The sequence below is a fragment of the Micromys minutus genome (genome assembly GCF_963924665.1).
Source record: "Micromys minutus genome assembly, chromosome: 1".
NCBI lineage: Eukaryota > Metazoa > Chordata > Mammalia > Rodentia > Muridae > Micromys > Micromys minutus.
This window is the reverse complement of record NC_137969.1, coordinates 145741879-145759563: the sequence shown is the minus strand read 5'-3', so window position 1 is coordinate 145759563 and position 17685 is coordinate 145741879. Positions and strand designations below refer to the sequence as shown.

The following is a 17685-nucleotide window of genomic DNA, read 5'->3' as shown; positions in this document are numbered from 1 at the left end:
ATACTGTTGACATTTTCACCTTGAATACCTGGTACTTCCTTGTTGTGCCATCTGGCCTGCAGATCTCTATGTATGAGACAAGAGGTTCTGAATCTCAGCTTCAAATTTTTCTGCTTTTAAAGTAGGGAGGTTTTAGCTAGGTGTGGTGGCACCTGTGGGTGGTAGGCAGATTTCTGTGAGTTCAAGGTCAGCCTGGTCTACATAGGGAATTTCAGGCCAGTCAGGGCTGTGTAAAAAGGTAATGAGAAGGGAGTTTTATTTCAATTTCTTCCTTTGATGAACTCTAACTGCAAAGTGCTTTAAAAGATAGGTTTTGTTAATGTTTTGGATCTGAACTACTCTCCTAGCTCTCTGAAGGCTGGTTTCCAATCTTGGTCCATTTCAGGAGGGGCGTTTGGGAAGTGACTAGCTGGCCTCATAGATGGTTCACCCATGTGTAGATTCGTAGTCAGGTATTCGGAGGTGATGGACCAGTTAGGAGGTGGGACCAAGGAAATCAGTGATGGCTGAGAAGGGAACCCTCTGGGTTATCTATGTTTTGTTCACTGTTTCTCTTTTGAGCACTCTCCCCCCCCCTCTCTCTTTCTCTCTCTCCCTCCCTCTCTCTCTCCCCCTCCCCCCCCTCTCTTTCTCCCTCCCTCCCTCCTTCTCCTCATGTCCATGAGAGGGGCCCCACCATCTCCCTCCTCTATGACATTGCAGTTCGGTGGGAAATCAAATGACCTTAGCCTGAAACTCTAAAACCATGAGCCTAAATAAATCCCTCCTCCTTTAAGCTGGTTTTCTCAGGTGTTTTGTCACAGTAACAAGAAGCTAACAACACATTGTTAGAGCAAATTGCTTTGAGAGGGTCAAGTGTATTTTCAGGGGATGGAATCAGGTGGGTAGAGGAGATGAGAGAGCCATGTGAAGGATATGTATACAGTCTAAGACATGATTTTCTCCCATAGACTATAACATGAGTTGGCAAAGAAACAGGTTTGACAACCCTTCTTTATTAATAGTTAATAGAGTTAATTCTGTATCCATTAAGCTAGACTTCAACAGCACAGCTTTCATTTTAAGATGTTTATTTTAAGATCATTGACTTGCAAATCTTGGGCAAGCTGCCATTTTAAACCTCGATCTAGAAATAAAAGGTCAAAGGGATCAGACACGTGGAGGTAACAAATGTTTGAGCCAGTCATTCCCGACCAATAACGTCACCCCACTCTTTATATGAAGAAATCATTTCCTAGCCCTCAGAAATGTGGGATGGTCCCTCCAAGGCATGTGGGCCTCAGGGCTGCAGTGAACTCGGTCTCATTTTTATAAGGAAGGAGGGAGCAGCTGCTGGAGCTACTCAGTTTTATTTCAGGGGTTGATGTGGGGATTTAAGTCAGCTGAGTGTCCCAAACTCCTTCGGGAAATTTAGGGTCAGAAAGCAATGTTCTCTTCATTGTTAATACTGTCCTAGATGAACTAAAAAATCACGGTTGGTTTTTGTTTTTTGGGTTTTTTTTCTTTTGCTTTGTCTTCCTGGGTTTGTTTTCTGGTTGCTTTTTCCATAGCACAAATCTATTAGCTCCAGAGAAAGCAAGTGGTTCCGGGTAAGTCCCTACACACCTTTGAATGTAGTTCCTTAGTTTGCATTTTTAGATAGCCTGGTCTGGCCTGAATTTGCTGTGCAGATCTGGCTGGTCTTGAACTCATCTGCCTTAGCCCCTGCTTGCCGCATGCTGGGATTAAAGGGGTGTGCTACCCCCATCGTCCAGAGCTCAAAGGCTGAGAAAGGAGAGGGAAATAGGAGAAAAACCTTTCTAATGCTCAGAGTAATAGCCTCAACATACTTGAAGAGATACAGTGGAGAAGGAAAAATATTCCAAACTGACTTGGAGCCCATGCGTACCATCCAGGATTTGGGAAGCTGAGGTAGGATGTATTGCAGATGGGATGTGCTTATGGTGTGCTTAAGGGCCAACACTGCAAACCAGGCTGCACATGCTGGAATTCTAGCTTCTAGGAGGTGGAGGAAGATCAGATGGCCCAAGTCTTTCTTGGCTATATACCGAGTACCAGGCTAGCCTGGGCTACATGAAATCTTGTTTCAAAAACAAAATAAAAACCAAAACCTAATAGCAATATTTGACTTTGAAAAGGCACACTGTCTGAGTGAATGGCTGCTATCTGCCTTGAATGAGGCACGCTCCTTCCTCTGTGTAGAAGGACCTCGTCCTACCTCAGCCAAGAACCCTGGTTTGCACACTGTGGTCTAGAGATTAAGGTGGACCTTCTTAAGGAGGTAATTCACTTAACAAATACACATTTGTAGAAGGACCTCGTCCTACCTCAGCCAAGAACCCTGGTTTGCACACTGTGGTCTAGAGATTAAGGTGGACCTTCTTAAGGAGGTAATTCACTTAACAAATACACATTTATTTTCAGATGATCCGTTCTATAATCACCATACTAAATACCGTAGTCACACATTTCTCCTTTAAGTCTCACAGAGATTAAACGATTTGTCCAAAATTCCAGGCTAGAATCTAATGCCCTCAGACCTCCAATCCAGGCAGCCTCAGCTTGGCCACTGCCTGTGTGCCCTTTCACATATCTAGAGTAAGCCTAGTCAAAAGCACAAAAAGTGTGGTAATATATCTTTAAGCCCAGCATCTGGGAGGCAAAGGCAGGTGGGTGTATCTCTGTCAGTTCATAGGCCAGCCTGGTCTATAGAGTAAGTTTCAGGACAGCCAGGGCTACACAGTGAGACCCTGCCTCCAAAAAGTAAACAAACAAACAACAACAAAAACTCAGTCAAAACAGTTACCGAAATGCCAGATGTGGAGGCACATGCCTCTCATCCCTGCATTTGGGAGTCAACAACAGTTGGATGGATCTCTGTGAGTTCAATGCCAGAGTGAGTTCCAGGACAGCCAGTGCTACATAATAAAGAGACCTGTCTCAAAAACAAACACAAAATGAAATAGTTACCAAAGTAAATAAATAATAAGATAAAAACAAAATAGTTACCATAAAAAGTACTCAGTTTTTTCTTACACATCAAATATAAATTGCTTAACTAACAAATATGTGTGTGTGTGTCTCTGTGTGTGTGTCTGTCTCTCTGTGTGTGTGTGTTCACCAAGTTTAAGAACAGAACACTATTTGTCAAAAATAGTATCTTTTTAAAAGTGAATTTCTGGTGGGCATGCCTACACATGTGTGCAGGTGCAGGCTGAGGCTGAAGGTTGACAATAGGAGCTGCTGGGGCAGGAGTGCAGAGGTCCTTCCACCGCTGCGTGGGTTCTAAGGATCAAACTCCAAGCTCCTGGTGTGTGCAGCATCTTCACCCACTGGCTGTGGATCTGAGTCAGAGTTCCCTGCCTGACCTGATGCTGGTTGATTGGCTACACTGATTGGCCAGCAACCGGCAGGGATCCTCCTGTCTCTGAAGGGGGCTGAACCCACAGCACTGACTGAACCGCATCAGTCACCTAACAGTCCTCAGATACAATGCAGCCTTACGGCAGAGGTACAGATCACAAACTTAGTTCACAGCACTCACACTGGGTGGCTCACAACCACCTGTAACTTAGTCCAGATCGTCTGATGGCCTCTTCAATAATGAACATGACCCCGCCCTCCTACGCACAAACACATACATATAATACAATACAAAGCAAACAATAAAATAAATCTTCTTAGGGGATTGTTTAAAAAATATCTATTATTATTGTTGTTGTTACTGTTTCTTTGAAACAGTATCTATGTGTCTTGCTGTATAAACCAGGCTGGATTCAAACTCACAGAGATCCACCTGCTTCTGCCTCCAGAGTCCTGGCTGGGCTTAAAGGCATGTGCCACTACACCTGGCAAACGTTACTTGTTTTATGTGTGTGGATGTTTTGTTGCATGTATTTCTGGGCATTGTGTGCATGCCTGGTACCTGAGGAGATCAGAAAAGAGAGTGTTGGACTTTCAAGGACTGGAGTTACAGACAGTTGTGGCCTGACGTGGGTGCTGGGACACTAACCCAGATCCTCTGGAAGAGCAGCCAGTGCTCTTAACCACTGAGTCACTTAAAAAAAAAAAAGATTTATTTATTTATAAGTACACTCACTGTAGCTGTCTTTAGACACTCCAGAAGAAGGCATCAGATCTCATTACAGACAGTTGTGAGCCACCACATAGTTGCTGGGATTTGAACTCAGGACCTCTGGAAGAGCAGGCAGTGCTCTTAACCTCTGAGCCACCTCTCCAGACCCTGAATCACTTCTTTAGATTTATTTTTTAAAGCATCTTGCATCATATACAGTTTAATTAAATCTGAAGATCTTTTCCTCTTACCTACCAGTCTCCTTCTGAGGGTCACCTGGCCCTCAGACAAGTATTTTACTGTCTGTCAAATAAAGTGTGTGTTGATTTCAGACAGGGTTTGGAGTGCTGACTCCCACTGTGTGTCTTACCCAAATCAACACTCTTTGTATGGGTTTTGGATCTTCACATTCCCTAAAGGCTTTCCCCAGCCAGAGATGTTTACTTTCCTCTGCAAGGCCCTTTCTTAGTTTATCATATCTCCCCCATCACCTTCATTACCCACCACCTGCTGTAGACTGTGGTCCCCTGAGCACCACAACAGTCTCTGTCCCTGAAGCCTCTACACTCCCCTTCTGCTCCCAAGAAAGGCTAAGCTCCGCCCTCTTCACGGGTGGCAGAAATCTCAAGATCTCTGACCCGAGGCTCCCTGGGGACTTTGCACCTCTCTTGGCATTGCAATCTCTTAAGAAGGTGTTTCTACTTCAGCCCATTCCCAGTCAGCCTGAAACTCACATAAACACCATAACTCTTGAGGTTTTTATGTGGACACTCCACAGGTGTGACTCTCACCCATCCAAAATAACTTTAAAAGAGGCAACTAGAGCTGTGAGCAGGTAGAGGTGCCAGCAGGTATGTAAACTTTGACTGTACAAGTTATTTGTCCTCCATAAACATCGTCATCAGCTGTTTCCAGAAAATCATGTAACATTATTATTATTATTAGCAGTAGTACTACTAACAACAATATAATAATAATATTGGGGTGGCTTATGAAGAAAAGCAAACAAATGAATCATCACAGATCATTTTGTTAAAATGGAAAGGAACAAATCCTGGAGAAAGGGGAGAAATCCCGCCCTTTCCTGCCTCCTGCAGTTTGCCTGTGAGAGAGGTGAGGCAAGCTCCTTTCCCTCTAAACACTGAGAGTTTATGCTAACTGTGGACACAGGATGGACGGGCTTGGATTCATTCAACAGACACCGCAGTCAAAATGTTTCCCACACCAGCTGCAGGGAGTGCAAAACTGCCTGGAACCTCATCGATTTCATTAACATATCTAAAGAAAGAATGTGTCAGTCAGAAAGGGGATTTGGTGGTGAGGATTGAAACTAGAAGGGGGGGGGGGCAGTGTGATCCCCTGGGGCCCAGAGGGGAAAGGCCTTGCCATCTAATGGGCCTTCAGAATGCCACCACACACAACAGCTCCCGAAGGCAGGGGTCACCCACTTCCCCTTCAGTATTCCTGTAGGGATGAAGTCTATTGATTCCCATCCATTGAGAAGTGTCCATCTTAAAATGAATTAACCTGTGGCTATGGGGGTTAGTGCCCAATTGCTTCTGGTTTTAAATAATGTGACTTTACACTCCTAAATCCCAGAAGCTCTGAGATGTCCAGTACTAACTTTAGGCCTATAAGCAGATCACAAGCCCCTAAACCATAACAAATTCACCAAGGGAATGAAACAGGAGCTTCTGGAGAAGCAGGCAGCCACACATGTAACTCTAGCCCATATCCTATGCACGTTAACTTTATCTATCACAGTCAGTGTAATGTCCTTTTGAGAAAGGAAATATTACTTGTGTTTTATGAATAAATGAGGGGAGTGAAGCTTAGAGGGTCACATAACCAGTCTACAGCAAAGCTGAAGTTCAACATTTTATGCCAAGTTAAACCCAATGGGCAGAGATTCTGCTATAAATAACTCAAATGGCATGCCATCATTAGACATTAGATGGCACACCTAGAAACCTGTAGCCTACAAACGTGAGTCCTTCCCCTTTGGGGCACTTACGATCCTGTCAGACAGACACATCAGGAATGTGGATTCCATGACCAACCTTCCGGGGCACCACTGTCCTCAAGTTGGAGGTTCTTACAAAGGTGGTTTAAGCCTTCAACTTTCTTCTGGAAGGAAAGAATGGGCCCCATTGTTCTAAGACTTTCTGCCTGTCTGAAGACTTGCCCACCATGCTTGAAATGACTGTGTGCTTCATTTAAACCCCATTTTTAAAATGATGACATTTACTTATGCATTTCTTGTGCTGGCGGACATGCATGCACAATGCAACATGCAGGAGACCCAGAGGATCAGCTGCAGAAGTCTGTAGCCTACTTTACCACATAGGTTGGAGGGTCCTAAACCCACAGAGCAATCTCATGGGCACTAAATATTGACCTAGCAAAACACGCTTATGGGTAGAGTTAGACAATAATAATATAAATAGTAGAAGCCTGTCTTGTGGCCATGTAGACTAGACCGTTTGCTCTTTTCATTCACCTCGTTAAATACACTGCCCTCCCCCAGCATCAGTGACTTCCAGCTAATAAAAGTTTTATAGATGTGGTGTTGAGGGTGTAGCACCAGAGTAGAGTATGCTCTTAACCTGAGTGAATATTAGATTTAAATCTCAGCACTCTCTACTAAGAAATTGTATATATTCAAGATGGGTGATGTAATGATCTGAAATATGTACACATTATGTAATGATCAATTAAAATGAATTAAACTCATCAGTGTACACACCACTGCACACCATTACTCTTGCATACTGTGTGTGTGCTGGGTGCATCCAGGCTTGCTTGTGGTAAAGACACTTAAGAATTAGAACCCAGCACATTGAAAATATACAACACAGTATCTGTAATAACAGTCACCAGGCTACAGAGCATATACTGAGAACTTACTTGTCTTGGTTTCTTGGTTTGCTTTTTGGAGACAAAGTCCAGCTGACCCCTGTTGGCCTTATATACTATAACCAGGCTGGCCTCAAACTTATGGAGCTCCCTCCACCCAGCCATAAAACACAGGCTTTACCACAACTGGCCTCTTTGACCTTCTAACTGAAGTTTGTGCTCTCTAACCATTATCTTTGAATTTCCCTTAGGCTTCTTCCTAGGCAACGGCCATTCCAGTTTTCTGCCTCTAGGAGCTCTACTCACTAGATTCCAACCAGTAGATCAGAGTATGTCTTTTGAATTCTTTTCATTATGTGGAAAACATTATGTTCTCCAGTTTTGTTTATGTTGCAAATGGTATAATATCCTTCCTTTTGGTGCTCTATAATATCTCAGTATGTGTGTGTGTGTATGTGTGTGTGTGTGTTTGTTTTGCAGGTCATATGATTTATATATGTGAGTTTGTACGCATACATAATCTTTTCTTTATCCACCTCTCATTTGGTGGACACAGACTATTTTCATATCTTGGCATAAAGCAGGTATTTTAATCTTCATGTAAAGATAAAGAAACTGTATTTAGATGCTGTCTTAAAAAACATTTGAACTGGAGAGATGCTTAGTGGATAAGAGCACTTGATGCTCTTGCAGAGGTCTGACAGCTCACAACCATATGTAACTCCAGTTCCAGAGAGTCCAACACCCCCTTTGGCCTTCTTGGGTACTGCATGCACATGATGTATATACCTGCATGTAGAAAAAGATCAGTTCAAGACCAGCCTCGGCTATATATTGCATTCTAGGCCATCTATGTGGGAGCCTATCTGAAAACAACAACACAAATGAAGAAGAAATTGAATCTCCACTGATGTTAAATGATTACACAAGGAGATGACTTCAGTATTTGAAGCTTGCTCTAATCCAACTGGAGACTATACTTACAGCCACTGTGTACCACTGAAAGCCAGAGAAGCAACTTGAGGCTCATGGCCCTAATGATGGAGCAGACACACTAGTACACTGAGCAAAAAGTCATCACTGGAGAGTGACAGGGGTGGGCAGTTTCTCTGGATTTATGTCTTAGGATTGGGAGGATTCCAATCCTGATTCGCCAGGGAAATGCCTGCTATGGGGAAATGAGTTGCTGTGAAAGGAGGGGATCTCATAAGAGACCATCTGAGGTGACAGAATATCATCTTATCTTCTCCTACTTCAATGCCTAACTGGTGTCCCCTAAAGTTGCAATGTGGGAGAACATTCTCAAATGCAGTAATTTTGGATTTCAAGGAAGGCAGAGGAAATCCTATTAGAAAAGGAATATCCAAGGATACAAAGTTGCAGATTTGTGGCTCAGGAGTTCCCTTTGTTACAAAGTTGCAGATTCCTGGTTCCTGAGTTCCCTTTGTGACACTGACAAAGGACTAGGCAGTTCCGGCAGCTCTGTCTTATAGCTTGCCAGTCTCACTACCTTCAGGGACTTATTTTATCACTTGCTTGCAACTTGGCAATAGTGAGGTTATCTCAAGAGCACTTCCTTTTTATGTGTATCTGTGTGCAAGTGTGTGCACGCGCACTATGGCAGGAAGTATAGAGGTCAGAGGGCAACTTTCAGGATCTGGTTGGTTCTGGGTTCTGGAAATTGAACTCAAGTCATCAGGTTTGGCAGCACACATGTCTACCCACTGAGCCATCTCTCTGGACTCCTCTCATGGGGTTCAAGTATAGGTTAAATGAATCAACATATGAAAAAGATCTCAAATATGCTTTACTTATAACAGAAACATATAAACTGAATCTCTTCCATTCTCTCTCTCTCTCTCTCTCTCTCTCTCTCTCTCTCTCTCTCTCTCTCTCTCTCTCTCTCTCTTTCTTATATATAAGTATACTGTAGCTTCAGACACACCAGAAGAGGGCATCGAATCTCATTCCAGATGGTTGTGAGCCACCATGTGGTTGCTGGGATTTGAACTTAGGACCTCTGGAAGAACAGCTAGTGCTCCTAACCACTGAGTCATCTCTCCAGCCCCTCTTCCATTTTCTATAGATAATTCTGTTCACCAAGAGTCGATTCGTGGACATCAAGACCTTGCTGAGACACTAAAACTGCAAACAGCAGGCTGGAGAGAAAGCTCAGTGGTTAAGATCTCTTGCTGCATTTGCAGAGGATCTGGATTTAGTTTCCTGTAGTCACATGGTAACTCACAACCTGTTGCAACTCGGGCAGATTAAGATGTCCTCTTTCTGGCCTCCTCGGGCTCCTGAATGCACATGGTAAACATAAACTCATACAAGTACACACACACCAAAAAATAAAATAATTAATTAACTTAAAATACTGTAAGCAAGCCTTTCCCCAAAACAGAACCATCACTCCTAAGATAACCAAACAAGAAGAATCCATCAGTTTTTCAGTCCTGAGTTGTAGGCATAGTTAACAAGATGTCATCTGAATTAGCTCCGCTCCAAGTCTATCATTTTAGGTGCAGAACCCAGGGCTACTCAGAGCTCCAGCCACATCCAGGATGTGTCAGTATTGATCAAACCTTGAATTTCGGAAGAAGAGCGAAGCTCCAGTGTAACAAGCCAAGAACTCCGAAAAGTGGGGACAGTTTCAAAATCGAGACAAATGTTGTCCACTTCCTGTCCCATACCACAGCATGGGCAAGAAGAAAGAAAAAGGAAAACTTGCATAAAGACAGCACCTCCCCCATCAAGACAGTATTAAAGATAAGTTACTCACCATGTCAGGCAGGGCAGGGAGATGACATTAAGGTGTTAGAAGGGACAGGGTTGGCGTGCGTTCACTCACCTGCGTACCACCAGCCGGAGGGTCTTGTAGGACCCTTTCACCAGGGAAACAGCCTCTCTCCTGGAACTGCTCAGCACCACCTCATTGATGTGTATGACTTCGTCCCCAGCTTGTAGTCCAGAGCTCACTGAGTCAGCTTTTCCCCCTTCTTCAATCTGCTCAGAAAGATGAGAGAGAGCCATATGACCTTGTGTCCTGAGCCATGCCAGGACAGACACAGAACATAACAGACCAGCTGCAACCATACCCCTCTACCGGGCAGAAGTGTAATCTTTAAGAAATAAAAATAAAGGGCTGGTCTCTGTCCCATGTTCTCTAGTACCTCTTTTCACAGAGGGCTCACAAACAGTAGCTGAATGGATGAACACAGTTCTGGAGACCTTCTTCTCTTTCCAAACCCACCTGGAGCTTGTGCTTATTTCTTCAGAAATTGAGGTAGTTTTTGTGGTTGCTTTTTCAACAGTCTCATATAGCTCAGGCTGGCCTTTAAATCTACTGTGTAACACAAGAATGAACTTGTGACTCTAGTTCCCACTGCCTGAGTGCTGGGACCCATGGGTATTGACAAGCACTCTCAGTTTGTCCCCAAGCTGAGATATATGGCCTCAGTCCTGGTTTTCTACAACTGACTTCCCACTTTTCAGTTCAAACTATGACCCAGTGGATAAACAGAGTGGTGTGTACAGTGGGACATTATTCAGTAGTAAAACAAAAATGAAAAGACAGAAGCAGCACGAAGGCAGTCTACAGAAGCCACACTCTAACTATATGACGTTTTGGAAAAGGCAAAGCCACAGAGATGGTGGAAGATCTGTGGTCACCAAAGGTTAGTGGAGATGGAACAGAAGCCTTCTGGGTAAATGAGACTATTTTGTGTAACATTGTGTTTGTGGACTTTGGGTGATGTGGTGGTTTGAATATGTTTGGTCCAGGGAGGTGTGGGCTTGTTGGAGGAAGTGTGTCATGTTGGGGATGGGCTTTGATTCTCTCCTCCTAGCTGCCTGGAAGGCAGTGAGTAGTCTTCTGTTTGCCTTTGGAACAAGATGTAAAACTCTCAACTTCTCCAGAGCCATGCCTGCCTGGACACTGCCATGCTTCCTGTCATGAGGATAATGGACTGAACCTCTGAAACTGTAAGCCAGCCCCAATTAAATGTTGTCCTTTATAAGAGTTGCTGTGGTCATGGCATCTCTTCACAGCAATGGAAACCCTAAGACAGGTAAGAATGGTGTAGCTATGCTGATGGAGCAGGACGCTAGGCATGTGCCAGTGCAGGAGACGTGTGGGCAAAATGGTACCTCCTACTTAGTTTTACACTTAAATAGAGACTTAAAACTGCTCTATACATAGTATATTTTTAAATTATTTTAAAATCCAGAAAGTAGTGGCACACACAGTTAATTCCATAACTCATAGTCTTCTGTTTGCAGGCAGATTTCTGAGTTCAAGGCCAGTCTAGTCTACAGAATGAGCGCTGTGACATCCAGGACTACACAGAGAAACCCTGTCTCAAAACAACAGTAAAATAAATACATTTTAAGTTTTGCTCCAAAATCAGCAGTGCTGAGTCTGGATCCAAACACCCAAGTAACAAGCCGACTCTTCCAATGATGCCTGTAAACCCAGTTACAAAGCAGTCAGAGACAATCTCTGAGAATTGTTGGATTTCAGACTAAGCCATAAACCGTAAGCTAAGTTTAGGGAAAGAAACAGTGTCAAAGGAAAACAATGGAGAGCTAGAGGATGCCTGATGTTCTCTTCTTGTCTCTTTGCTCATGCATGCATGTACACACTCTCTCTTCTGTCTGTCTGTCTGTCTCTGTCTGTCTGTCTCTGTCTCTCTGTCTTGGTCTCTCTGTGTCTGTCTGTCATTCTCTATCTCTCTCTCTCTCTCTCTCTCTCCCTCTCACACACACACACACACACACACACACAAAATAAGTACATCTGTCCCAGAACTCACACTGTGGACCAGGCTGGCCCTGAGCTCACAGAGGGATGTGCCACCACGCCCAGCTGTACTTCTGCTTTGTCAGTTGGACTGATAGACAGAGAAAGGGCAACAAGAAATGAGGAGATTGAACAGGTCCATGATGCAGCGAGCAGGACACTGACCCTGTGCTTGGGGAGCGAGCAGAGGGAAACATTGTTTCCAGTGTCAGTGGATGATAACGGGGATATCGGTCATGATAAAGCAATGGAAAGAGAGAAGCAAAGCAAATTTAAAAGCTAGAAAACAAGCCTAGGTCATGTTTTCCCCTTTCCATAGTTACTCTGAAGAATTGGTTCTGTAGTCTAAGACCTCCAATGGATCTATAAAACACACCAAATAGCTATTTGTGTTGCCTTCATAGTTAGAAAATAAAGCTGTAGATTTGGGCCTTACCTACTTCTTATTTGAACAACAAAAATAGTATATGGTAAAATCAATGTTTTAAATAATTTGCTAGTAAATGCTTACATATTTATTATATAATTAGAGAGAGTGGGAATCACGCACAAAGGTATAAAAGTTCCTACCCTGATCATTCATGTCACTCTGAAGAAGTCACTGCAACTCAGAGTCATGAATTTTATGTGCATTTATAAATTTTGTTTAATAAAAATGCTATTCCATTTTACACGCTGCGTCAAGCTTTATGGAGAGGCCTTATAGTAAGTGGCTATGATCCTGAGTTATACAGATAAACTCTAAGAAAGCTAACTTTTCTGTTCTCTAAGTTTCTGACTGTTCTACACAGTGTACATGCAAGGGGGACAACAAGGTCTGTCCTGTGATCCACCAATGTTGGTCCTGGCCAACTGTAAAATATCATACATGGGAATCATTGCTTTTCCTAAGTTGTACAGTATGAAGATGTTGCTGTTCAAAATAGCCCATCATATGTTATTGGCTGCATGGCACTCAAGAGTAGAGATGTCACATGTTGTAATTAGTCCTCTTGCACTGATGGCTGTTTCTGCTTACTGAACTTCCCTGCCAGCCTGGATGTCTAGTGCTGTCCTTGTATAATGAATAGACTACCCAAAGCCCGAGGTTTTCCTCCTACCTGGCTCTCTCTCCTTTCTGAACTGGACTGTGGAGCCTCCTTCAAAAGCCACAGTAGACTGTACTGATAACAGCAGAGTCAAACTATATGGCCTATTTCTTAGTAGCTATGTGGCTTTGAACATGCTACTCAACCTCTCTGTGCCTCAGTTTCCTCATATAAATGATAAATACTTACCACACATATAGTGGGAATTAAATGAGCTCATGCTAGTCAATGGCTAAAACAGTGTCAGGTACACAGTGCATACTCAGTAAAGTTCAAATACATTGTTTCAGGCCACGTTCAAGTCCCATCTCCTCCAAATCTGTCCAGACTTCTCACCCAATACCCACCCGATTCCTTCACCTCTGTATTTGCCCAGGAAGGCGGTTCCTTGGGTTGAGAGTGTCGCTAAATAGCAGAGATCTTGTCCTACATTCAAAAGGCCCTGGCTTTGGTCCCCAGCACCAAAGAGAGAAGAGCAACAAAAGTAATGCCCCCCAACCCCCACTTCCAGAGACCCAGTGAACAAAAAAATATAGAAACATAATATGACACCCCAATAATTTACTGCCTTACCCAGTTTTAACATAATGCTGCATTCCCATGAGCATTCAGCAAAGTCATTTATATCTTGTCCGTTACCTGTCCAAAGGCTCACCTTCCTCAGCTGGGACTGTGAGCCCTTTGAAGACAGGACTCAATCATCAGTCCTTTATGTAATTAGGTCAAAATGGAGGACTTCCTGAGAAAGTACAACATTGCCATTGTAACAAAATACCAAGCAAGTAGATCAGAGAGGAAGGTATGGTAACAAACATGGTCAGGTTCTCCTCACACACGGGTTGTGGAACCGAGTTCTGACCATAATATTCACCAGCACTTTGAACAAGACGAACCCTAGGAAATGGTCAGTGATGTTTATGAAGATAGAAATCAAGTTATAGAATCAACGGCAGATGAACAGATAAAGGCAATCCAGGCTGCACACACAGTGGAGTGTCGTTCAGCCATGGAGAAGAACAGGACTACGTCATTCTTCAGGAAACTGGAGGCTGTCCTGTTCCAAGTGCAGAAAGATGAATATCACACACTTTCTCATGTGGGAAATCTCTTTTTTTAAAGTGCCTGTTTTAGAAGACAAGAGAGGCCAATGGGACAGGAAGAAGGGTCAGAAAGGGTAGCAGAAGCTGAATATGATCATACGTAAGAAAATAATAGAAAACAGAGGAGCCAGGGGGTACTTCACACCTGTAATCGCCTTACTCAGAAAGTGGAGTCAGGAGGGTCACAGCAAATCCAACGCCAACCAGGGCTTCTGGTGGTATGCACAGAGATTGCTAAAAGTCCATGACAAACATCCCTTCATTTTCTATAAGTTAAAAAGGAGGAGGAAGAGGATGCTAATTGTAGAGTTTCCTTCATGTACATCCATGGCTGAGACAAGTTGGGGACTTTCATGTTGTTCACTATTTTTTGTTCTTCTTGGTTTTTCAGTGCTGGGGATGTGAACCAGAGTCTAAGCGACATCCCAGGCCCTCCTTCATTTGCTATACCTACAGAGTTCCTCCAGAAACTCTTCACTTTTTACTACACTTTTAGGTTTAAACAACTCACCTTTTATTTTTTTTAAACTTTATAAAACTAATTAATTAACTTATTTATTGAGACAAGTTTTAACTAGATAGTTCTGCCTGGCTTAGAATTTGATAGATAGCCCAGGCTGGGCTGGAATTTGATAGAGAGCCCAGGGTGGGCTGGAATTTGATAGGTAGCCCAGGCTGGCCTGGAACCCACAGACATCCACCTGTATCTGCCTCTTCTGTGCTGGGATTAAAGGTGTATACCACCACCCTCCAGAAAAAAAATATTTCTACTGTTTAATGTTTTGTGGTGCTAGGGCTGAAGCCTACACAATGCTAGGCAAGTGCTATTTTAACTCCACCCTCTGCCCAATATGTTTGTTTCAATTTTAGAGATTTATTTATTTTATGTATTTGAGTACACTGTAGCTGTCTTCAGACACACCAGAAGATGGTATCAGATCTCATTACAGATGGTTGTGAACCACCATGTGGTTGCTGGGATTTGAACTCAGAACCTCTGGAATAACAGCCAATGCTTTTAAGTACTAAGCCATCTCTCTAGCCCCCTACTTTTATTTTTTTTTCTTACAACTTCATTTTAAAAAGAGAAATACATGTACAGATTTTAAAAAGCATTTTAGCATAAAACTATATGAATATATTTTTGTCAGTACTTAATTCTTTTAGAGGTTTGGTAGCATGCATTGAAATCTCACTAGTTACCATAAGCATAAAGTATATGTAGAATAGAATGTAACATGGAAACAGTCATCGAGTTTGCTTGGTGTGTATAGATTCAACATAATAATCTTTGAATATCAAAAATTGCCACAAGGTTATATTCTTAGCTCTTGAATTATTACTGATTTAAGGTCTAGGTGTAACACTTGGGAGGGTGCTATACACTTTTTTTTTTTTTTTTCCTAAGAAGGACTGAGACTTTCACTTTTTGGCCTTTGTTTTTCTTGAGCTTCATATGGCCTGTGAGTTGTTTCTGGGGTGTTCAGAGCTTTCTGGAGCTAGTATCCAATTATCAGTGACTGCATATTATGTCTGTTCTTTTGTGACTGGGTTATCTCACTCAGGATGATATTCTCTAGATACATCCATTTTCCTAGGAATTTCATAAAGTCATTGTTTCTGATAGCTGAGTAGTACTCCATTATGTAAATGTACCACAATTTCTGTATCTATTCATCTACTGAAGGACATCTGGGTTCTTTCCAGCTTCTGGCTAAATAGGTAGCCCCCTACTTTTTATTTTTGATTTTATTTTTTGAGATGGGATCTCACATATCTCAGGATGTCCTCAGAGTCACTATGCAGCCAAGGATTATACTGAATGTTGGTCTTCCCACCCCTACCCCACCAGGATTAGAGGGTGTACCCCCTTGCCAGTTTGTGTAGTGCTGGCAGTCAAAGGCAAGGCTTCATGTATGCTAGACAAGCGCTCTTCCAACTGAGCCACATCTCCAGGCTCCAAATGCTTATGTTAACTTGTTTTTAAATCTTAAATTTATTTTATTACTTTATGTGCATCAGTGTTTTGTCTGTGTCTTAGTTAGGATTTGGGACTGGCACATAGTTTCAGAGGCTTAGTCCATTATCATCATGGTAGGAAGCATGGCATGATCCAGGCAGACATGGTGCTGGAGAAGTCAAGAGTTCTACATGTTGATAGAAGGAAGCAAGGAGGAGACTGGGCTCCACAGTGGGCAGAGCTTGAGCATAGGGATCTCAGAGCCTGCCCACACAGTGACACACTTCCTCCAACAAGGCCACACCTCCGAATAGTGCCACTTCCCGTGGGCCAACCTTTCAGATACTTGAGTCTACAGGGAAACCTATTCAAATCAGCATTCCCTGAATGTATATATGTACATTATGTGCATACCTGATGCCTGGAGACGAGAGACGTTTTCAGATTCCCTGAGACTGGAGTTACAAACCATTGTGAGTCTCTATGCGGGTGCTGGGAATCCACGTCAGGGTCCTTCTCAAGAATAACAAGTACTCTTAACGTTGGAGCCGATGCTCCAACCTCACACATACTTACTTTTAAAGTTAACATATTGGGGCTGGAAAAATGGCTCAGGGGCTAAGAGCACTGACTGCTCTTCCAGAGGTCCTGAGTTCAATTCCCAGCAACTACATGGTGGGTCAAAACCATCTGTAATGAGATCGGATACCTCTTCTGATGTGTCTGAAGACAGCTACAGTGTACTCACATACATAAAATAAATCTTTTAAAAATTAACATATTAATTTATGAAACTGGAGAAGCAGAGGCTGAGATGATGTTTTTGTAATGGCATTCTTTGTAAAACATTCGTTAGGCACCTACTTGCATTTGTGTGCTTTTGTTTTGTGTTGCTAGGAGTGAATCCAGAGGCTCCTTCCCTGTCACCAGGCTACACACCCCCAGCTTCTACTTCCTTCTTTGATTCTCCAACATCACCCCATGGTCTCTGGGTGAGTCATGGTGTCTTAGGGTTTTAATTATCTCCAGAGATACTTCCAACAGTGCACCTTTCCTAAGCCCTGGGATTTATTTTCAGCTTCTTCCTCTCTATTCCTTTCTGTGTTCCGATTTTATAACAGGGTGTTCTTATCAACCCAAGCAGACCCCACCCATCTCCACCTAACCCTTCTATGAACAGCTCCTGCTCATCTTGAGGCAACCCTTTTCTCTCCATTTTTCTGATCATGGCCCATTTCCAAGCACTGTAACTCCTGTGGTCAGCAACTTGAGGGGAGGGGAGGAGAGACCCATCCCACACATGTTTTTAGCATCTAACATTCCCAGGCTTCTCCTGGACCTGGGAAATAACCTCCTTCCTGGAGTTTACATTCTAGCATATTTTTAGTATAGTTCACATATTTGTATGTAACTAAAAATGCTGGTTCCCGAGAGGCAGAGGCAGCCTGGTAAAAACCAGGCTGGATTTTTCCCTTATCTTAAGGACACTTCAACTGATCCAAGTAAGCAACTCTCCCTGGAAAGTCAGGCAATTTCCAGGAAAGGAAGGATTCTGGGAAGCCTGCTTAGTACCTGGATCTACCCAGGACTGTATCTCAAAACGTTGTGTCTCACCCAAAAGGCCTACCCTGGGTTTTGGATGAAGCCAGTTTCACAAGTGTAGTGCCCATATTCACCACATTTCAGCCATTTAGAGAAAATAAAGGTTGCCATTTTGTCTGCTAATATCTTAGGACACCATAGCCACCCCTCCTGACTGCTGACAGCCCTTTGCTCTCACAACATCAGTTGACACAATGTTTGTT

At 43.1% G+C, this 17685-nt stretch overlaps 1 protein-coding gene across 1 annotated transcript in view; it reads right to left on the bottom strand.

The window, feature by feature from the left end:
* SHROOM3 (shroom family member 3) overlaps window positions 1-17685 on the bottom strand; it is a gene marked incomplete at its 5' end in the record, with an annotated part of 275996 nt that overhangs the window by 160187 nt on the left and 98124 nt on the right. Inside the window, one exon of the mRNA XM_080932154.1 lies at window positions 9783-9937. Within this exon, the coding sequence (XP_080788280.1) occupies window positions 9783-9937 (155 nt within the window). The remainder of the gene's footprint in view (window positions 1-9782; window positions 9938-17685) is intronic.